At 32.1% G+C, this 24,575-nt stretch overlaps 1 protein-coding gene across 5 annotated transcripts in view; it reads left to right on the top strand.

Annotated features, from left to right (window-relative positions):
- The window catches only part of LOC106619283 (protein phosphatase 1-binding protein bifocal), an 82,544-nt gene that overhangs the window by 40,143 nt on the left and 17,826 nt on the right, over window positions 1-24,575 (top strand). For all 5 annotated transcript variants that reach the window (XM_036359627.2, XM_036359630.2, XM_036359631.2 and 2 more), the window contains one exon: window positions 97-4,085. In XM_036359627.2, the coding sequence (XP_036215520.2) occupies window positions 97-4,085 (3,989 nt within the window). The remainder of the gene's footprint in view (window positions 1-96; window positions 4,086-24,575) is intronic.

Here is a 24,575-nt window from a genome sequence, read left to right as displayed (position 1 = left end):
GTTTTGTTTAATACTTTTCATTTATTTATTTAATATTTTCATACAACATTATTTTCGTTTAAATATGTATTAATTTTTTTTTCCATCTCCACACAGCCTCAGGCACAATCGTTTCACCAATACCGCGCGCATCAATGCCCAACTCACCAGCAGGCAGCAACAATAGCTCGCCACATAGAGAAAAGTCTGAAAGAATTCTTCTCGGGGGTCATTACACGACACCGCCACAGCCGGGGAAAGAATATCGTGAGAGCGGCGATGATCGCGATAGCGATTGGGATGCACGCAGGCAAATGTTGTCTCCAACAACAGCGATAAGTGGTATAACAACAATAACACCACTACACAAAACTATAGCGACAATACCAAAGCAAAGATCAGCATATTCACCGGTGAAGAATGCTTCTTCAGCTGCAGCCAAAGAATCCGTTTCGGCCCATACAAATCAGCTAGTGAGCGAGCAGAGAGGTAGCACAACAACTCGTTTAACAGGTACAACTGGCACAGCGGCGCTGAGAGCGGAGCTGCAGAGCACAGCTGGTGGTGATGGTGGCGGTGGCGGCAGTGTTAGCGCCTACGGTATCGACGATGATACCAACACTCCATATAACATCTCAGCTGTTGGTGCTGACAGTGGTCATGGCGATGGCGAAGAAGGTATGGTAGACGAAAAGCAGGAAAATGAAACAACAACATACAGAGCAACCGCAGCTGAGAGCGGTGGTGAAGTGCATACAACAACAGGCAGGCAAATACCATCCACAATGTCGGGCTCGCCAACTAGAGCGAATGTGAGTGTATCGTCGCCACTATCGCCCAAATTAGTCGCTGCACAAGCGGCTCAGTCTCAGCAATCGCAACAGTTTCATTCGAAGAACGAACGCGAACGGACGTACACGGAACAGCGCGGTGCGTCAACGTCGTCGTCGGCCGGGTTTAATAGTAATACAAATACAATAACCAAAGTGCAAACACAAGAAAATACCACTATAAGCAACAATAGACATTATAACGCCTCAACTAGCTCGTATTCGCCCTCCAATTACGCGATCCCACAACAACAGAATAACAGTGGTGGTAGTGGAAAAATCTTTTCGAAACTACACAATAATCAGTTCATAAAGAATCAACAGCAGCAGCATCAACAACTGCAGCAGACCGGCACGCAACCGAGCACCGCAACACAATCGAATATTACCGCACGTTATCTGAAATATAAGTCGCAAGCAGCGCATGCGCAGGAATCTGGAAACGGCAGTGAAACTGGTTCGACAAGCACCAACTACTCAGGTTCGCCAACCAAATCGTTTGTGGCACCCACTGCAAGTGCAATCAAAAAGAAAATGGTTGCCGTGCAGGAAATGAAGAAAACGACACAGCCAAGTGGTAATCATGGACAACTGCATTCGCACCGCACACACCACAATCATCAACAGATGATTAGCGCTGGTGGCGGCGGTACATGTGCGCGTACAGCGTTGAGCGGTGGACGCGCACAGCCACCCAACCAAACGGACGACGTCAACTTCGATCCGGCCGAGGATCTCAGCTATGGACCGGGTATTGTGTCGAAGTTGCGTTGCCGTTACCTTAGTCTCGCATTTCGCGAATCCATGGAAAAGGAGCGCCATTGTTTGGATAATATGCGTCGCGCTACAAGCCTCAATAATTTACTTGATCGTGAGGAACCACACGATGACGATGAGCCCGAAGATGATTTGGACAGTGGTGGTGCCGTCGATGTGGAGACGCATGAAGTTGAGGAATATGTGGAGTTACTCGCTGATGCGGATAGAACACTAAACAACGAACGCAAATTGAAAACACAGGGTGGCATATTGAAGCACAGCGGCGATGCTGTTACACAAGACAACACCAAAAAGACAACCACTTTTCAGAAAAATGCAAACGCTTTTGCTGCGAACGGCACGCGTTTGCTAAATTCGGCACCGGTCGGCAGCGCAGGCGGCGCGGTATCGTCAGCCAACGTCGCGACGCCCGATACACCGCGTTCGCGTCACGTCAAACGCGGTAATGATTCGTTAAAACGCGCGCGTTCGGTTGAAGCATTGCTCTGTGAACGTTCACCTTGGCAATATACGGCGCTCAATCGCACCAGCTATCAGCCACAACATTTCACATCTGGCGGTAGTCAAACTTATGCGACAACGCAGCCGACTTGTGTGACTATCGAGGATAAAATAAATAATGCACGTAGCCGTCTAATACTCGGCACCGATATAATGCCACCGAAGCGTTTAACCTCAGTGATTGATGATACGGAGCGACCACCACCAGATTTGGTAAAGCAAACATTAAAGAAGTTCGAAGCGACGGCCAACCGGCGCGGACGCGGGCCAAATCGCACGAACGGCACCGGCGAAGTTGCCAGCAAAGTGGCTACGTACAAGACAATCATAAAGGAGAATAAGCCTGCAATAGTATTTCCAAAACCACCGCTTAGTCCCACCAAGAAATTAAATTCGCCACTGTTAACGAAGCCATTGGCCAAACCAGTTGTGGGCGCTAATGATTTGCTCAACAGTCCGTTAGGGCGCAAAACCACTGCCGCAGCCGCTGTCAATGCTCCTGCGGTTGTGACTGGAAAGACGCAAGCTGCGACCTCAAACCACGGCGCAGCAAGCGCAGTCGCTAGCGGCTTATCAGAGAACTCACCCGATATCATTCCAAGGCATAAGCTTTTAACGGAAAAGAGCGAAACGTTATTGCATGGGGTTGCCGATTCGCCAGTGACAGCTTTAACGAAAAAGCTCGAAAAGCTGCGCATTGACGCGGCCGATAAACAACAACAGCAGCAGCAGCAGCTGCAAACGATACCAACAAAGGAGGCGAAACAGCCAGCACAGTTGAATAAGCAGTCACAACACTCGGCACTCGTAGTAAGCAGCAGCGACAACGAATTCGTCCATAGCAGCGAGTTAAATAACGACAACAATGCTAGTAATAGCAGCCAACTTGTGGGTGGCGCTGAGGAGGGTGAAGCGGCGGCCGATAGTGACGCAGCCCTCGAAGGCAACGAAAATGGCAATAACAACAAGCACACAGCAGCGTCGACGAAACAGCATACTGATCGTGCGGGCACGGGCACTGGTATTAGCGCTAGCGGCGAATCAGCCGTAGAACCCGATACAGCACAAGCAGGAACCGCTGCTATTAGTAGTGATCTTAGCGACGACGACGACGGACTGATTGGTATTGCCGCCGCCGCACCCACAAAACGTATAACACGTACAGCACTCGATAATATCGCACGCGCGGGCACAACACAACAATTCAAATTCGCAGGCAGTGGACAAACGAATATCGGCAGCAAAGCAACAGTTGAGCTGACAAAATCGAAACCGCAAACAAACTTGAATCCCGATATACCCACGTCGGTATTGAACGCTGCGCCTGGTAAGCAAATCGGTGTCATACGCCCTTTACCCACCACCACAGCCGCACAACAGGCGGCCAACGCGAATACGACAAACTCGGCATTTTCGCATCAACAACAATTGTTGCAACAACATTTGGAAGCATTAAAACAAAATAACGTTTACAACAACACGTCATCAACGCCCACCAGCGCTACCAACGCTACAGCAACACATTCCTCAATTTATCATAGCACACCGCCGCTGACGAGCCGCGAAATCGAAAAGAATCGTATAAATGAAATGAAGAAAACGGTCGCATTAGCCGATGGTAGTCCAATAACAGCTACAATGGTCAACGCCAGCAACAATGCCACTACACCCGCCGCACAGCATGCCGCAAATGCTAGTCTAAATACCGTGATAAATACCAATGCGCCAGGTCATAAGTCTAACAACGCTGGCGCTACATCGTCAACAGCGCCAATTGTTGGCGGTAGCTCCGGCACTTCCGGTTTCAATGAGCTGGATGCGGCAGCGCAAGGCGCTAATAATAGTCCCTTATGGGCGTTACGCATTAAACGGCAGACACCGAGTGTGGCACAGGAGAACACATCGATGGTGTTCAACTTCTCCAATCGCAAAGAGGTGCCCGATTATATTGAGAATGACGGTGTGATCTTTCGCAGAAAACGTGAATTGCCCAAGGTGAGTGTACCGACTACGTAAATATGTAGTGGTGTGGTAGGGAAGGTGAACAAGAAGTAGTAGTGGAAGAAGCACACAAGAAAAGAAGTGAACAAAGTTGGTTCATGAGTTAAAATAGAAAAAACAAAAAAATTATAATAAAATAAATAGAAGTTGTGTGCAAGGCAACAGTGCTCTGGAAGAAAGAAAACTAAGCGAATGCCAAGTAAAAGAAGTGACGACGTGTAGTGTGGAAAGAAGCAGCGCACACTGCCAAAGAAACGAAGTTACGTGACTACGTGTGTGTGTGTGTTTGTGTATGCGTGTGTATGTAATCTATTGTAAATAAAGGTATATATTAAAGAATATATATATATGTATAGAATATATAATTTATAAATAGCAAGAGCAGCTGTACAAAAACAAAACACAATAACAACCACATAAAGCTGATTGTGTGCTGCAACGTGCATAAAAGCGAAAGAGTGAAGTGTACTCGGCAATAAAGTGAAGTTTTGCGCTGACGAAAGACAACACTTACACATACAAAAAAAAAAAATACATAGCTCAGTGCATATGCATGTGTGTTAACCCCATAGCTATCTTATATATGTACATGCTTAGTGGCCAAGGCTTGTAAGTGAATTGAAAGAAAGAAATATAGATAATGAGCGATTAGTTTAAAGTTTGAACGTTTGCCAGAGTTATAATAATTCAAACAAATAATTAAAAAGTCACAAAAAAAACAAAAATTAACAGTAAAAAAACGAAGATTAACAGTTAAAACACTTTTACAGTAAAAAAAATCGAAAAATAACAGTTAAAAATTTTTACAATAACAAAAATCGAAAATTCACAATTAAAAAATGTAAGAGTCAAAAATCGAGAATTCACAGTTAAAAAATGTAAGAGTCAAAAAATCAAAAAATTAGCGCTTAATAAAATTTAACAGTACAAAAAATCGAAAATTAACGGTTAAAAAATTTAAGATTCAAAATATCGAAAATTCACAGTTAAAATATTTTACAATAGCAGAAATCGAAAATTAAAAGTTAAAAAATTTTACAATAACAAAAATCGTAAATTAACAGTTCAAAACTTTTAAAGTCAAAAAATCGAAAATTAACAGTTGAAAAAATTTAAGAGTAAAAAAAATCGAAAATTAACAGTTGAAAAAATTTAAGAGTACAAAAAATCGAAAATTAACAGTTAAAAATTTTAACTCTAAAATTACAACTTTAAAAAATTCAAGAGTCAAAAACATCGAAAATTAGCAGTAAAAAAAATTCAGCACTCAAAATAAAATCGAAATAAGTCGTAAAAACATGCTTTACTACTACTGCTACTACTTCTCTTTCCTCCACACTGCTACAAGCACAACCACTGATAAAATAGCTAAAGAAAACCAGTTTAATATTAAATTTTATGCATAAAATTTTAGTATGTAGTAGAAAAACCACATACCATAAAATAATATCTATGAACAGCTTAAACAAATTAAAGCGTGTTTTCAAAATATTTTGGCTGCGCGATCAATCGATTATTTTTTTTTATTTTTTCTTACAAGAGCGGCTCATATCATAAAACGCACTTCTACTATAAAGTTAAAAGTTAGTTTTTCTAAACGTGCGCCCATGTGCTTGCTTCTAGATACTGCAATTAAGCCCTTTCTTATGTCAAATATGGCACTTAAATGATCGTGTTATATGCTAGCTTGTATATCACTTGTGATATCTTTCAATTTTATGAGAGCGTTAGTATTTTTTTTAACGACGTGTTAGTGCATTTTTTCTCGGTTTTCGAATTTATTTTTATGTATGTGAATGCTAAATTGCTAAGCAGACAACAAATAATATCTTTTAGAGTTTAATTAGAGTTGGTCTATGATTAATTACAAACCCTTACCGAATTTAGAAACAATATCTTGTCACATGTCAATTGAATAAATGATATGCTGTTATACAGCAAGTCAGCGCTGATTGATACCCACGTGCTATACTTAATTCTTTGAAAAACCTGCTAATATAACTTCTGTTGTTCACTTTCTTAACTTAAAAGCTTAAAGCATTCAAAGCTTGAAATATGCTTTAACTTCAAATCTATTTTTAGCTTTGCTCTCGTCATTCCTTTGTGATCAGACTTAGTCTTGTTACGATCAATTGTCATTACTTAAATATATTTAAACGTATATTCAAGCTTCCAACTTGTCTGCTTGTACCATTTCGAATTGTAACCTCCAAAATAATATTTGCTATCTCTTAATCTCCCGTCAATGCTTCCAATAGTCAAATATTATATACTTTCTGTCTCTTTATTGCGCTTATTCTCTGTTAATAGTTAAAATATGCATTCAAAAATATCCGTTCTGCTGATTTGAAAGTCTAAAACATGTTTATTTGCCTTTTTTGTATTTAGTCTGCTAACTTTTGGGTAATCCTTCATATTCTTTTGCTTATATCTAGCATATCTTTGCGGTTTAAATGCATAATCTATTGATCAATTTTTCTAAATAATCAGCGTGATTGTTTGATTGACAATTCCTACATTTTCAACTAATAAATCCCAAAAACCTGTTTTGTATAAATCGCTTAACAGATTGTTCCGTGCGATTTGCATAAGACCGATCGATTGTCTTATAGCATATTATGGTAAATCTAAGAAACATGTATACCATATGTCTGATTTTTTGTTTGACTTTCATTCTACGTTGTTCTTTGAATAAAAAGTGGAGAATTTTTGGTAATCAGGTTTTACTTATTGTCGAAGCTATTTTACTGTTAGAAACTACTTTTGTTCTCGTTAAAAAGTATATTTTAATTTGGTGATACTCATTCTAACTTCCCTGACTTTTTTCTGATTGTTCTCACATCGATCTTTTTTTTTGATGTTTAACAATAATTTAATTTACTGTTGCTCGTTCGGTACTTTTACTTCGGTTGATCTCTAGTCGATCGTTTAATACTTTGCTGTTGATTTTCAGTCAATTATTTGAAAATTCTTATATTTGTCTATGATTTATCATTACAAACTCTTTGTTTCTCATACCCTGTTGTTGCCACAGCTTTATTAATTTAGCTGAACTCATGTTTCATGTTAAGTTTCGTAACAATTTTTTTTCTAACTGATCTACTGTATGAATAAAGCATATAAAATGTTACTGTATCAATAAAGTATACAGTATCTTAAAAGTTTATTGTTATTTGATCGGAGAGGGAACCTCTATTGTTTTGTAAATTATTTACCTACTAACTGTTTAAATTGAACGCGTATACTTTTAGTGATCAGCAGTGATTTGTTATTCAAATATTAAGGAGCTTTGCTTTTGTGTAGTACATTTTTGCTAATTTCAGTCGATTTTCACACATATTTTTAGCTGAGCTGTCGTGAAAAAGTCATTCTGAATGTGTAAATTCATTGAATATTTGATATTTTAATTAATTTTTTATTTTATTTTACAAAATCGATTTTGTATTATTTTTTTTTTTAATCCATCTTCAATCGGTCGTCCAAAATTTGTAATATTTGTCGATCTTTGCACAATATTTTGCTTCTTATTTGTGATTCTTGTTATCGGTACATTCGCAATTCTTAGGTCTCTTGCTTCTTACTTTTGACTGTAGCTCAATTTTTATTATCGATTGTAAAAAAAAAATCTTACTGATCTTCTATATGCATGTTCGTGAGTTGATCGTCGGAAATTTTTGCTCCTCACCTGCGTAAATGTGTGACCACCCTGTGGCAAATCTATGACCATTCAGCCGTCAGCAGTTATCGAACGTCAACATCCTGATAAAACGTTTCTTTAACTTTCATAAGCACCAACCATTTTTATTCTATTTATATACGTACATATTTAAGTATCTTATCAACATAAATACTAATTTCTTTTTCGATTTCCTGTGTTGCAACCGACGCCATGTCTCATGCCATGAATAAATATATCGCAATCAATACAATAAAAAAACATTGCTTTTAATTTTCACTTGCGATCGTGGCATAATTTTTATTCTCGATTGTTAAAAAATTTACCTAGAAAGCATTCTTTATATCTTACTGAACTTCAGTATTTATGATTCTAAGTTTTTCTTTGGTTTTTTTTTTTTTTTTCAGCAGGTTTTTTAATTAGACTAGGAGACTCTTATATACTTAATATTAATTAAATTATTTGAACGCTACAATATCATGCATTATAGGATCACCAGTTCTCTTCTTTATATAATGAGTGATCTAAATATGATTGCTAATTTAATAATTTATATTATAATTCGATATTCTGTAGCTTCTGAGTAAACCACACTCGTTCAAAATTTGTTTACCTTTTATTTACTCGCCAGTTATTTGTTGCTTTTCAAGTGTCATTTGTGAGTCATCTGGTTTTTTCTGCTGAAAAGTGTTTATTATTTGGTACACTACCTAAGGGTTAACTGGCATATGCCGCTATCTTTGCTTTTCAATAAGTTGCTTTGCATTATTTGCACACGAATGCAGCGAAAATACCGCGCATTGACTACTTTTGCTAGAGACCTCAGCTTGTCAGAGCTGATTTTGTTATATTATTTATATTGTTGTACTTACACTTGTGCAACATGGCTTGTATGTATGTGTGCGTCTGCTTGAACAGCATTTTTTAAACACACTACCGCTCCAGGGGACGCAGTTATTATTAAGCATTATTTATGTTGTTTACCTTGAACGGAAGGAAAATGCTCAGCGTTCAATGCATATTCGTACAGATACCTAAGGTAAATAAATACTATATATCGGGGTATGCGTGTTTTGCTGTTTGCTCACGCGGTTTTCAGCATATGTATGTATGTATGTTCCTTTATTATTTCCTTATATGCTTTATTTGTCAGACGGAATATTTCTATGTGCGTGTGTGCGAGACAAAGAAACGCAATGTGTTTTGGTAGGAAAGAAATATATACCCAAATCAAGTGTTTCTTCCTGTTTCGACTAGACTTTTTCCAGCGAGCAGCGCATATTTACCTACTAGATACATACATACATACACACATAAATATTTACTTGTTTGCTTACGTGCCATGAGTAACCAATCAAGTGGGTAATCAGCATTGATATAAGTACTTGTGGATAATCTTAAGTACACAACAAGAAGAAGCATGAACTTCGGCTGCAACGAAGTCATAGTACCCTTCACAAGTGTACTTTTTTTTATAGCATTAAACGGTATAAAAATGTGTTTAGCTTGATTTCGATCGTACAGTTTGTATGGCAGCTATATGCTATAGTAATCCGATCTGAAAAATTTGTGTGGAGATTGTAGCGTTGCCTTCGAAAATAATCTATGCAAAATTTCGTGAAGATATCTTGTTAAATAAAAAAATTTTCTATATAAGCACTTGCTTTTGATTGTTCAGTTTGTATGGCAGCTATATGCTGTAGTGGTACGTCATCGGCGATTTTGACAAATAAACAGCTCCTTGGAGAGAAAAGAACGTGTGCAAAATTTGAGAACGATAACTCAACAACTGACGGGTTAGTTGACAGACGGGCCGATGAACAGTCATGGCTAAATCGACTCAGCGCACCGCTCCAGTGGACGCAGTTAGACTTATAGGTTTTCCGACGTTTCCTTCTGGGTGTTGCAAACTCGGTGGCAAATTTAATATACCCTGTTCAGCGTGTAAAACACCTACTAATTTAACTTCCTTAAAATGTTGCAACACAAAAAATATTTCTGCCATTACCAACTCCAGTTTTTCAGTGCATTTTATTATAATTACTATAAATATTATATTTTTGTGCAATTGAGTGTGTGTCATTGCTTATCAGCGCTTATTCATATAATTTCCAACGAGTTGCGCTTATCAGTTTCGTAAATTTAGCAAAAGCGCACAGCAAACAAAGCAATGTTTGTGGCAAATTCCTGGCGGCTTATTGTGCTTTTCGTATATATCATACTATATATTATTTTTGTACGTGGCCTTGTGTGCCGAATTTAGTGTACTTAATAACTGCCAACTTTTGAATTTTTTACTTAAAATTTTGATAAATTTATAGTATATGCATATCTCTATTGAATTTCTCTATCGGCACAAAGCACTTCTCGTGTATTTTCGATTGCCCAAAAAAAATGTCCGAAAAATATTTTCGTCACATGAATGACGAGCAAATTCAGTTATGGTAAGCATTAGGTACCTTTTTTTTGTTATTTGACATTAGTTCGACACCTTTGTTCCGGTGAAATCAAGCGCCTATCAGCGAAATGATGACTAAATTATTCTTTATAGCTTTATTGGCTGAGTCATATGTACTATTAATTTGATACTTATTTTATGGTGCTTAGTTGGTCATCAGATGCTATAATATTAATTTTTAACAACCCCGCACTGCATTATCGACATCGTATCAAGTTTTTATTCATTATTCTTAACCTTCTGAAAGGGCAGCACGAGATTAACAAGATGTGATAAATTTTCTTTCATTATTAAAGCTTTTACAAGTAAACATCACTAGATTATCAAGATCTGATCATCAAACACTTCCTTTTCTGTTTATTCAAACTTTTTCGAGTGGCGAATCGAACAAACAACTGGTATAAATAAAATATACTGCGATAATCATAAGGAATTACTTGTAGAACAGCCAGCATTTTTATTACTTTATGGAGACATCGAGATATTATATTTTCTTTTATTGAATTCTATCGGCAATATAAAGCAAAGAATATAAGATGACTATTACTTCGTTGTACATATTTACTGTTTTTCGTTATCCAATCGCTTTTAAGATATTTATTTTTAATTATGTAAGTTTTTTATTATTATATTATATTAGTTTATGAAATGGTTTCTACTTTACTACCGATCTCATTGCGATCCTATATCCATAATTGCAAGACTTCCTAAGCTTCTCAATAAGTAACCCGCAGACCGTGAGGTCAGATCATTATGATCCAAAAGTAATACATATAATTACAGTATATTTTACATGCTTTTAATAAGTTTAATATAAGAGTATAAAGCTACGCGCGCAGACTGATCGAGCGTCTTCATTTCCACTGATTAATAAACTTAATAAACTTACATATGAAACCCTTTAACTCAACTTCCTGCCACCGTTGAAGGTCAAGACATTTATTAAATGCTGTCGCAAGAGATTGCATGTTTTTGTATGCTCTTAAAATAGTTGATTCACATATATTCTTCTTCTTACCGTCATATTTCCCTTCCTCTCCTGCTTCGACAATTCGCTTGCCTTCTTCTTTAAAGTCGCTTCACTTAATTAATTTTTTTTTAAACTCTTTTTTTTTATTTTTAATTTTTTTAATATATATAAATTTTTTTAGATATTGTTTTTTTTTTTTATAAATTTTTGTTAATAAATATTTTTTTTTTATATATTATTTTTTTTATGTATAAACATATGTATGTATATATTTGTTTGCGTTTTTAAGTTCTTTGGGGAGTTTCGAGTTTTTCGAGTTCAACTTAATTTGTTCAAAGTTCGTGTAAAATAAAATGTCGAACGAGTTTTTCGCTTTCAAGGTGTAGCTCTGCTCGGCAACTGTTCGCTGCTGTTGCTGTCATATAATTTATGTATGTTTTGTGTATTTGCTGGTTCAACATGCTACCGCTAAAGGGTTTAGTTTAGTTTGTTGCTGATACGTACCATACATATATATATATATATATTTTTTTTTTTGCTCCTACTTCAGTGTAATTAAATTAAAAGCAAAAACTCAAAACTTCTTGCACATGCTTCGTTATTGTAGCTAACTTGCGGTGAGCGCATTTTTACTACCAATGTAGCATGTTTGCCACAGCTGGCAACTCTATTTACGACACTGAATTGTTGCTGCTATTGCGTCTGCTGCTTCCAGCATAAAACCCGTTCAGAATGCGATTTTGTTGGCTCATTTTTCTATGCACATGCATATACTCCCCCTGCGTGATGTTCACGGCGCTTTTGTGCGGTGCTGTCATTTTTGTTTTCACAAGAAACGAGTTAGCTGTGCTTCAACTTGATTACTGTTTGGGGCTAGGGGTCTTGGTTAATATTTTTTTTTACTTTTTAAAGCCAACTTGTATCTTTTTCTACGCTCGCTGTTAATTTATAACATTTATTTACTTTATTAATTTTTTTTTTTTTTGATTCTACAACTTTTGACAAAAGTTAAATGTTTTAGGTGTACGAGTAAACTATGCATAATAAACAAGTAAGTGTTATTAAATCCAAAGAATCACTGTACATTCATAAAAACAATAAAAACGAGAGAAAACGCTAACTTCGACTGCACCGAGGCTTTAATACACTTTACAGGCGCATTTCTTATAGCATAAAAGGGTGTAACAAGATCTCTATCTTGATTTTTATCGATCGGTTTGTATGGCAGCTATATGCTATAATCGTCTGATCTAAACAATTTGTTCGCAGATTTTAACGCTGCCTTGTATAATAATCTTTGCCAAATTTGGTGAAAATATCTTGTTAAATAAAAAAGTTTTCATACAAGAAATTGATTTGCATCGGTCATTTTGTATGGCAACTATATGCTAAAGTGGTCTGATAGCAGCGGTTCCGATATATGAGCAGCTTCTTGTGGAGTAAAGAACGTGTACAAAATTTCAGATCGATATCTGAAAAAGTGTGGGACTAACTAGTTCCAACCCGTTTGTTCGGTGTATAATGAGTAAATGGCTGTGAAACCTTAAACGCAGTGGCGTGGTCAGCACTAAAAACCGACTGACCAACAGCCGCTGTAGCCGTTATTTAATTTAATATTGCCTTTCATTTCTCTACCAAAACTTGTTTTATACACAATTTTAACAGTTTAGCGCTTTTTCGTGCTTTCTTCACTTTTTCTCAGGCTTCAGGCATTTTTTTTTATTTCATACGCATAACCCTTGCACCGCACCTCTAACTTCAAATACTTTTACACATTCTTTAACAAACAATCTACCGGTTGTTGCGCTTCACACTTTGTTGTTGGCAACAACTTTTACTTGCAACTCTGCGTTTCATCTGCAATAATTGTCTTATTGGATTTACTAATTTGTTACTATGGCGGCAGTCAGCTTGACTCTGGCTTAACGCTCAACTTTATTGTTCTTAATTTTTCATTTAATTGCTGCTGCCGCCATTCATTTCAGCCATACAAGTTGTGTCGCGTCTATAAAAGTCATTAGTTGTAGCTAACTAAGAGTTTCAAGCGCTCTAGTTGCTTTTTTATTGTGTAAAAAAGATTTTTGCGAGCCCTTTTGTCATAATCACTGCGCCTCTGGCGCGCGCTGTCAGTAACTTTTGCCTATTTGCTTGCCTCCGTAATTTGCCGGCTGACACTTGAAATTCAACCCTTTCGTTGCGTCTCATTTTACTTGCGCTTTGAATGCTATAAAAAGCTTACGTATATATGTGTTGCCTATAAATAAAGACGTAAGCAGCAGACCGCATGGTCCGCACGTAAGAAGCCCGTTTTGCGAAAAACATATTTTTTTGTAACTGCGTCAGGTCCGATTTGCGCTTGTGGGGTTCTCTAGTGGCGACAACAGCTGCTGGTTTATTGAGTGTGCTTTGATTTTATGTTCTTTCTTGCATTTTTCGTAATTTTTCGTAATATTTTTATAGGTTTTTATGAGCTTCTTTTCACTTGCAATTGCTTGCACTTTTTTTTCACAGTTATAATATTTAGTTAGTAATTTAAGCATTTATTTTTTGTATTTTCTGCTTTAATAGTTGTTGTTGCTGTTGTAGCAGCAATTTACAATCTTTGTTTAGATAAAAATCCTTCCTTTAATTAGTGTCATTCTCTTTATTTTTAGTTTTCTTTTTCATTTATTGTGTTAAATATTTATTCCCCTTTTTTAATTTCTCAACTTTTTTTTTATTATTGCAATTTTTATATTTTTTTATTTTTCTGTTGTTTAAATTTTTCCTTTTTTCTTTTTTCTTTTTATTGACCCTTTTTCGTATTTTCCCACCTTTCTTTTCTTGATTATTCATATTTTTCCTCTTTCTTTTTTATATTTTTCCATTTTCTCCCGCTCTTTTATGAATAACCTCCCCTCCGTCTGTATTCTCTACTTTTCAATTTCTCTCTTCTCACCTTTGTATATTTTCTGTGGATTGTATGTCCGTCCAATAGCCTTTTGTGCGCACTCAATATACACTTAAAAACCGGCTTGACTCGGTGCTTGACGCTCACTTGCAACAGCCAAAGGTTCTTCTCAGTATATTTATGTATTTTTGTTCTCTGTTCTCGGCTGCATTCCTGCTTGATTTGCTGACTTTCCGCTTCTGCTGTTTATAATGCCGGTCTTCAAAGCAAATTGCAAAAAATTCACGCATATTTTGGTATAAACTAACTTCTACTCGTTTTTATTATATTTTTTTTATACTCCAATTTTTTCCGTTCCCATCACATTTTTTATGTTTGGGCATATTTTACCTTTTTTACTGCGAAAAAAATATTTTTTGCACATGTTTTTGACGTTTTTTTTTAAATTTTATTTCACTTCTTCTGTTATATTCAGCTCTTCGATACTTCTCTGCTTTTTTTTTTTTTGCTTTATTTTTATTCATTTATTTATTTTTCTTATTTGTCCCGTTTTTTACTTTTGCCACAATTGTTTGCAAATTCTTAGCTTTTTGCTTCCCTTTTTGTCTTTCAAGCACCGCTCATCATTTGTATTATTTTTTGCTTTTATTGTTTGTATGTCGATCTGTATCTGTCTGCTGCCAACAATTCTTTGAACGCCATTAAAATCGTTATGGAATTTCACATGATTTGCTGTTCTTTACATACTCTGTTTATTTTTATTTTGAACTTAACGGCACTAACTCTATATTTTATGCTTTCTTTTCGTTTTTTTTTTCACTGGCTGTCTGCGAAGAGCAATTTTGCCTATATTTTTTATGGTGAATCGTTTTTTAAAGTTTATTGCTCCATTTCTTTATTTTAAAGCATCTACTTTAGATCTAAATTTCTGCTCTCTACAGTCTTAAACCTTTTGTAGGTAATGAAGGTAATAAGCTCGTTATTTTGCTGTATATTGTTTATAGTATAATGCAGCCATTATCCCAGGTTATGTATTTTTAACCAAAATAGCATGTGACCTTTCCATGGAAGCCATTTTTCGTGTTGCTGTTTGCTTTCAAAAGCCGCAGTTAGCTTTTAATATCATCAAATTTCTTTTGATAAACCAGTCGAGAATTATAGTTTCGAGCGAATGAAAAGCAGTTATAAGTGCGTGGCATATTATTCACCCATCCAGCTAGTGTTTTATTAAATACTGTCCAAATATCTTAAACCGGATCTAGATAACGACCCTAACAACAAGTCTTCACCTAATTTATCTATATACCATATCATTTTTTTTTATCTTTATGTTTGTCACACTCTTTTCCTATCAACGGTTTGTTATTGTAATATTAATCTTCGTTTCTATAATGCCTTTTAATATATGTTCCTTTTTCTGCTGATAAGTTTAAATATTTCTTTATTTTTCCATATGCGCTTCATGCTTGTCATTTCTCATTTCAACGTTTCTACTCTAAAAAAAGAAATATAGTTTGTAGTAATTTACATGCTGCAGTAAAAGCATTTACCCTACTGCTACGTTGTTATCACCCTGAACGATTGCAACACAGCACTCTTTTAGTATGTTTGTGTAGAGAAGTGCTATGTGTAAATTGGGTCTTAACGCTGTCTTTAATAATATATTTATGTGGAATTTCAGATAAAGCCTTAGCCATTGTAAGCACGACTACGGGAAAGCACATAAAATGGAGTTGAAAATGTTTTACTATATTTTTTATCAGTAGTAGAGGCTGAAAACATATCTCTAGTCATACAGCAATACTTATCTAGATACTAGTGTTTTTTCAAAAGTTTTTGTAGCGGTATTGTGGTTTTTGCTTTATAAATGTATTTATTTTTCTTTCATTTACTATCAATTTGATAATATTTTAATACTTTTTTATGAACATTAGCAAATCATTTTTTTCAACCACATAAAATTTCTAAATCCAATAATCGATTCTAAGCAATAATCGATTTTAATCCACAGCTATCATCGATCACCGTTACATTTCATACAGTTCTTCTCCATTACACGCTAAAAATAGTATATTAAGTTTACCACGAAATTTGTAACAGTTGTTGTTTTGTTTAGATCGCACCACTATAGCATATATATAGTTGCCTTGCAAACGAACAAAATCAAATTAGAGATCTTCCTAAAAGCTATAAGAAATGCAGCTGTGCTGAAGTATTAAAGCTTCGGCACAGCCGTAGGGAACGCTTTTTCTTGTTTTATTCAAATTTAGTTTTCCAAAAACAAATTTTTTGCAATTCTTTTTTTTTACTTCTAAACAAAAAATATTTATTTTTAATGTAAAATGTGTGTAAAATTTTTCTGTGGCCCAAATTTCACGCTGATAACTAAAACAAAGCGTCAAAAGCAATTTGCAAGTTATTTGTATATTTTTTGTGAGACATTTTTTTATCAAAATACTTTTTATACATATACTATGTTACATATACATTAAGGTATATATTATATATGCTTTTGTTTACAAAACAAATTATTCTACAATTTTGTTGCACAAATAAAAGAAAAAACAGGAAGAGGAAGGCTTTCAGCATTAAAAAAAAAAGAAAAGAAAATTATCTAAAAGCGTACACATAACAAAATCGTAGAAAATGCCAGTTGAAAGCAAAATAAAAATCTCCACACCCATGCAATTTTCTCATTATTATGGAAAAAACACCATATGTACGTCGGCTTATTTGTATAGCTGCCTAATTTGTTTACTTATTTGTAGTTTACAACGCAGCGAAAAATAGCAATAACAAAAAAATTGTAAACGTGCCATGGAAATGTTTAAAAAATTCCTGCATTTTAAATGTGGCAAAAGTGTGCGAGAAGAGCGGCGCAGTGAGGAAACGCCACTGTAGTCGCGTCTGCCTCTAGTTGAATGCTGCAATATACTTTACTTACACTTGTACAGAGTATGACGGCATATTTGCTGGCATCTTTTATGGCAACCAACTAAATACATAAATGAAAGCAATTTTTTGCGATTTAAATTATTAAATGACTGAGTGAATGATTAAATGTTTATACTTTTGTAACTGCCTGAGTAAGCAAGCAATTTCTGGGCTTGGGTGGGTTTTTGAGCAGCTAATTGGGGAAATCTAAGAAAGTAAAGCTTCTAATGGAATTCTTTGAAGGCAATTATATGCATGTATATATTCTGATAAAAATGTATTCATATATCAGTTTGTTTACTTGTTTACTTATTTACTTTATTATTTGCAATTAGTTTATTGGTATCCTTGCTATTATTCTTCAATCTATTTTTTATTCATTTGTTTTTCTTTGTATCTTTTTTTTTTGTTATTTTATATATTTATTTTTTTATTTAAAAAAATGATTATAAATTTTTTTTTAATTTAATTTATTTTATTAATTTTTTTTATATATATTTTCATATTTTTCTTAGATTGTTTTTGATTGAAAATTTTCGTTTAATATTTTTTTATCCTTTACTTAAATAATTTTTTTTATCTTTTAATTTCTTTAAATAAATATTTTCTTTAGTTTTTTATTAATTTAATTTTATATTTTGGTAAAGTTTTAGTTAGCAGTTTTTTATTTAATTAATTTTTTTAAATAGTGTTTTTATATATATTTTTAATTATTTTTTACTATAATTTTAAAAAATTTTTAGTTTCTTTTTTAATTAAAAAGTTTTTAGTTATTTTTTCCTTTTTTTTTAATATTTTTACTGTGTTTTTTGTGTATGTTTTTCTGTAATTTTTTCGTATCTATTTATTTAAATTTTTTTCTATAAAGTTTTTATTTAATTTTTTTTCAAATTATCTTTTTATCAATTTCTTCTTTTTGAATTAATGTTTTGTTTTTAAATTAATTTTTTATTTGTTAATTGAGTTTGTATTTGTTAATGAATTTTTATACATTTTTTTGTAATATTTTTAATTAATTTTATTTTTAATGATATACCAATAATATATTTAATTTGAATTTTTTAATTTATTTTATTTGTTTTTAATATTTTTTATTTATTTATGTTTTTAAATTTTTTTTGTTTTTTTAATTATTTTTTTAAAATTAAATTTTAATTAAATACATACATTTATGTATTCATATAGTATATAAACGTAATATAACGTAACCAAACGTAGTGACAAGCGAGAAGTCTCTTCTAACATATAATCAGCTGACTCATATCGCCACTCCGCTCTGATTATATTGACACAAGTGATAAAGTTTAATGTAAACAAATATATACAGTTACTTACATATTTTATGTACAATGCTATTTTTAGAAAATAAGTTAATTAGATGAGTAAAAGATAAGATTCTTGAAGGGAAGAATTTGTTTGCGATAAAAAATTAAAATAAAATAAGTAAATAAATCTAAAAAGGTAGGGCACAAAAGAAGATAGAATTTCTTCGTTATAAATTATTCAAGTCTGTATAGTGTCCAAATTCACTCGTGTCAATATGATCTGGGTTCTGACAGGGAGGAATATTTTTCTGCTTAAAATTATTTGAACTCCAAAAAACAAAAAAAAAACATTACTGTAGATGTATATACCTAGGTACTGATGGTAGGACTAGGCAAAGATTTTAGAAATAAATGGCGGCTTTCCAAAAAAAATCGATTTCTGTGAAAAAATCTTACTGTGGCTTAGAAATCGAAATTACTGTCAAAAATCATATTCCCTCATCATTACCAACAAATATGTTTAAGAAAGTCGTGTGAAAATTTTGAAGGCGAACAAACAATTTTGCTCGCCAATTCTGAGCATTTCTAGAAAAAATCGTTAAAGTTTTGTGCGCCGTTTACACTAAGTTAAAAAATTCTTACAAACACGTTCATAGCTTCGAAGCTATTTCTCAGATCAACTTCAATATTTAAGAGTATATTTTTAAATATATGTATGTATATTCGATATATATATGCAAAACAAAAAATAATAATTCAATGAAAGTCACAATTGTATAAAGCTCCTTAAACAATGCTTCTCAAAAACATAAACTCTATTTTCTAGCGCTGTGGTAAAATTTTGTTATTGCATATTGAAAAAACATCGGTAACTATAATCCAGTAGTCTTACACAATACATACTGTGTAGTAAATTTAGTTTCCTTGAATTCAACGTGTCTATATTTCATAACGGTTAATTATTCTCACCACATTTACGTCGTATTTAATATTTTTATCTATCGTTTTCAATTACCCTTTCTTATTTCGACATTTCAAGCGCTAATCTACAACTATGTACTTATATTAGTCCTCAAGTGACTCATTGTCGCCCGAAATGCAAATGTACGAACTTTGCTTGAATTTCATTTGAATTACAATCAAATTAAGGTGAATTGCAGATGTGTCACGTACAACTTTAATATAATAATTAATGTAAAATTCTGCCTGCCATTTCGTCACCGGCCGCAACTCATTGCTGCCGAGTGTAATATCGCGCAAATTAAGTTTTTTGCCGTGCATTATTTTACATGTATTTGTAATATGTAGCTGATGCCTTTAATCTCATTAATGATGACTTAATATATTATAGGTATGTATGTATGTTTCACTTTTTCTGTTTGTTCGCTGCAATTTTGTTGTCACCGCCTGTCTCTCTGCTGCAATAAACAATATTCAATTGAGTTTTATTAAATTATAGCAATAACCGAAGGCAATTATATAACCTCATCGTAGTTGTTGCTGGATTATGTGTTTTATTTGATTTTCATTTACTTTTATTTTTTGTTATGTGGGAGGAATAGTAAATATATGAATGAGTGGGTTAAATATGTGCAACACTCTGTGGAATTTTGAACTTATATTAAATATTTTTGTTGACTTATTTTTTATGTTAATAGTTTCAAGCGGAATTCTTTAATTAGTTTCATAACGTTTGCAGATAATTTTTTTAAAATAATTTTTACTTTTTTTATTAAAAAATTTTTTAAATTTATTTTTTTTTAATGTCATTTAATTTTTTTTACTTATTTGTTTTTTACAATAGTCCAGTAATTTATTTTTATACATAAATATATTTTATTTGTTTAATCTTTTTTTTGTTTAATTAATGCATTTTTTTTGTGTAATTTATTATTATTATTTTTTGTTTAATTTATTATTATTATTTTTGGTTTAATTCATTAATTTTCTTCTTCTGTTTTTATGGGTTTTTTTAATATTGCTTTTATATTATTTTTTATCTATATATTTTTTTATGTTTGTTTTCTTTTGTTTTTTTAATGTGTCTTTTATTAGTTTTGCTGTCATATTTTTATAATATATATTTTTTTTTACTTTTGTTTATCTAACATATTTTATCTCTTTTTTTTAATTTTTTAAAATAATCTTAATTTTTACGTTTTTTTTATTATTTTTTATTTTTAATATACAGTACTCTAATTACATATATTTTACTTTATATTTTAATTTTTTTTACTATTATTTTATTTTTTTTTTATTTCACTCCACATCTGACACCCCTTACCATATTTAATGGGAATTTTAATTAATTTTAAATAATCTTAATTTTTACGCACTTTTTTGTTATTTTTTATATACAGTATTCTAATTACATTTTTTATTACTTTATATTTTAATTTTTTTCACTATTATTTTAATATTTTCATCTGACACCCCTTACTTTTTATACGCCGTTATAATTTTTAATTTAAATCTTAAATATTATTATTATTTATTTATTGTTTCCAGATAATTTTTAATTTTACTTTTATACTGCTCTTTATTGATTTTTATTTTCTTATAAAGTTTTTATTTATTTCTTTTATTCTTTATTATTATTCTTTTATTATTTATTATTCTTCTTATTATTTAATAATTTTTTCTTTGTTTTTATTTTTTAATATTTTCTTATATATTTGTTTTATTTCTTTTATTATTCGATTTTTAAACTTTTTTATTATTGTTTTTTTTTGTTCTTATTTATAAATTTTTTTTATTATATTGTATATTTTTTATTTGTTATATTATTTTTAAATTTTCACTTTACTTTTATTTACTTTATAGTTTAACCTTTAATTTTTTCTCCACACGTGTCACCCCGTATCATATTATGTATGCACATATTTTAATTCGCCGCTATTGTTTCTCATTTCATTCAACACGAAAATTAATAATGCAAATAAACGTATCGATGACTCAATTGAACGCCATAAGTAATGAAAGAATTATTCAGCCAACATTAAATTTGCATAAGGTCTAGCTTTCTTTGTTCGCATATACGGCTTTGCATTTTTTAAACAGCCTTGATGTTTCAAAAAATATTGCTGTTGGAGTTTTTAGTGCTTTTCTCCTTTACATGCCCATAAAAAGTGTTTGTTTTGCATATATATTCCACCTTTTTGTTGAACAATTCTTATGTATTCAATTGGTTCTGTTCCTAGCATATGTATGCTTGCAAAATTTTATGAAATTCAGTTAGTTTTTTATCAGCGTCTACTGCCGATACTTGTATCAAACCCACACACTGTGCCTACGTTTCCACTCTGCTGCAAATCCTTTACATACATATGTATACATTATATATCTATATGCCCGTTCGCCACCCATTCGCTGTTGCTATTTTTAATTTTACTGCCATCTTCTCGGTTGCTTCTATGCAGCTTTTCTGGCGTTTCATATGCTTCTTGCGCTAATTCAAGCGTTCATTCACAGCTCAAGTGACTGAGTTCCGGTCTTACGCTGCACATAGCCCTTTGTATGTACCTAAATATATGTATGTATAAATCTCATAGCCTTTATGCTGTCTTTTGTAAAAATTATAATCTCATCAACGCATGTCGAACTGTCAGCAGCATCATTTGCCATATAGTATGATGGAATTATTGGCATCTCATCTGTCTACTGTCTAACTTGTCGCTAGGTAGTCTCAATGTTGCATTGTTTATCTATTTGCATTAAAAGTGCATTCACACCAGTTTTATCTTACGTTTCACTTCCCATTTACAATCTGCAGCCACAGCTGCTTCTTCGGTGTCGATAACTTGCCGCATAACTGTCAATCATCATTGCAAAAACACATTTGGTTTTATATGCATAAATACGTACGCACATACGTACATAAATACTTATATACCTTTTTTTTGTTTTATTTGCGTATCAATGAAATTTGTTATTTATTACTGTTTACAAAGGGAAAGTTCATTAGGAAATCGTTCAATAATAACGCTTCCGTTGTTGTCATCATTTGCTTTGTCGATCAGTGACTGTATATCGATTACTGACATTCATTACTTGCATATTTGATGCTTGTATTTGTAATAAATATGCAGAAAGTTTTTTTGAAGGCTGTAAATATTAAAAAAAAAAACATAAAATTAAATCAAATAAAATGAAAAAATTAAATTATATAAATTCAAATGAAAACATTAAAACAAAAATTAAAAAATTATAAAAAAAAAATTAAAAAATAAATAAATAAAATTAGACTGAAAATTAAAAAATTAAACTAAATATAAAATAAAAAATCAACTTTTGTAGTAATTTGTGCATATTTCTTTAATAAAAAAAAATTTAATTAAAAAAAATTATTTATAAAAACATTAAAATAAATGCAAAATAATAAAATAAAAAAGTTATTACATTCAATAAAATAAATTATACAATACAATTAGAGAAAAAATTTATAACAAATAAAATAAGAAAAAATTTAAATTTAAATAAGAACTATCAAATAAATTTAAAAAAGAGTTTTGTAATAATTTTTGCATACTTAAAGTTCTTAAAATAAAAAAACAAATAAAAATAATAACATTAAATAAAAATTTTAGGATAGAAATAAAATTAATTAAAAAAATTAAAATATAATTTAAAAAAATATGTGATTAAAAAAACAAAATAAAAATTTATAAAAGATTAAAAAAAATTATTACAACATAATAACAAAAAAGTAATATAATATAAAACAAATTAAATTAAATACTTTTGTAGTAATTTGTACATCTTTAATTATTTGTTTAGTTCTTTATTTGCTACTACATACGTATGTATGTAAGTACTATTGAATTTCTGTAAATATATTAAGCAAATCATGCTTTTAGATCTTTACGGCACGTGTCAATTGAAAACGATGCCAGCTGTTCCGCTAATGAGCCCAACACACGTTTCGGCTACACTTTACTTATCTACATACATACATTATGAATAGAAAGCACGCGACTTGAGGTTTACTAATTTTTGTTTTGTTTATATACATACATACAACATTTCTTTTCGCTAATTACAGGCAATCGAAAGTTGTGACCTACCGAAATGTTTCTTGGAAATTTTCTTTTGTAAACCTCTAATAATTATTATTTTTTACTTGTTTTTTTTTTCTTTTTTTTCTTTTATTCGTTATATATTTTTTTAGTTGGTTTTTTACGTTTTTTCTGTATTTTTATTACCTCTTTTTTGGTTGTTTTGTGAGTACTATAAAGGTGCTTAGACTAATGATTTTTAAATGCCTTTTTTAATTTTAATAATTTAGTCGCAACTTATTTAAACTTAGACTACCAATCTAGCTTGACCTCAAAAATATGTTAATGACTTTCTTTTTTAATGAATTTAAAGCATTTTGCTACATAATAGATTAAAAGTAAGACAATTTCTAGTTTGTTTTTTACTGCTAAAAGTCATTGCTTTCATACGATTATTTTAACTGAAAACCATTTGTTATCGATTTCACTTTAAACATAAGCTTGGCAACATGTTAAAAAAGCGGCAATAATAACTTTCCTAAAAGAATATTTTGGTTTGAAATGTATTTTATTATAATTTTATACTTTGAAGAGGTTAAGTATGTATACAAGTATATATGTAAATGATCAGCGTGACAACTGAGTCAATTGAGCCATCCGTCTGTATATACGCGAACTACTCCCGCTGTTTATAAGATATCGATTTGAAACTGTGCACACGGCCTTTTCTCCCCAAGAAGCTGCTCATTTATCAAAATCGCCGATATTGAACCACTATAGCATATAGCTGCCTTAAAAACTAACCGATAAAGATTATTTTATACCCTAATATGCGAATTCTAGCTTCCATGCAGCGGAAGTTAACGTTTATTCTTGTTTTGAAATTAAAATCGCAGAATTTTTAATATTAATTTAGTTTAACGCATCACTGTAGATACTGACGCACAAATATGCAATTAATTAAACCGAATTACCACTTGCGTACGCCAATTTCGACTGTTTTTTTTTTTACTTTTTCAAAACAAATTTGTATTTTTTATATATTTAAGTGTGTGAGTCTGAACATTACTCAAAAAACAGTATGTACGAATGTAAACCGGAACTGTTATATATATACATACTTACATCCATTTCAAGTTGTAACACACATTTTAAACAACCGCCTAAAAAATATATGTCTACTTGCTATACATTTTTTGCGGAAGCAATTATTTAAGTTATGTTCAAATACTAAATAAAATTATTGATATATACGGAAGATACTACGCATAAGTAAATTTAATTAACGGCACATGCA

Source organism: Bactrocera oleae, chromosome 5 (assembly GCF_042242935.1).
Source record: "Bactrocera oleae isolate idBacOlea1 chromosome 5, idBacOlea1, whole genome shotgun sequence".
In the NCBI taxonomy this organism is placed as follows: Eukaryota; Metazoa; Arthropoda; class Insecta; order Diptera; family Tephritidae; genus Bactrocera; species Bactrocera oleae.
The sequence above is the reverse complement of the archived record's forward strand: the minus strand, read 5'-3'. Positions and strand labels throughout refer to the sequence as shown.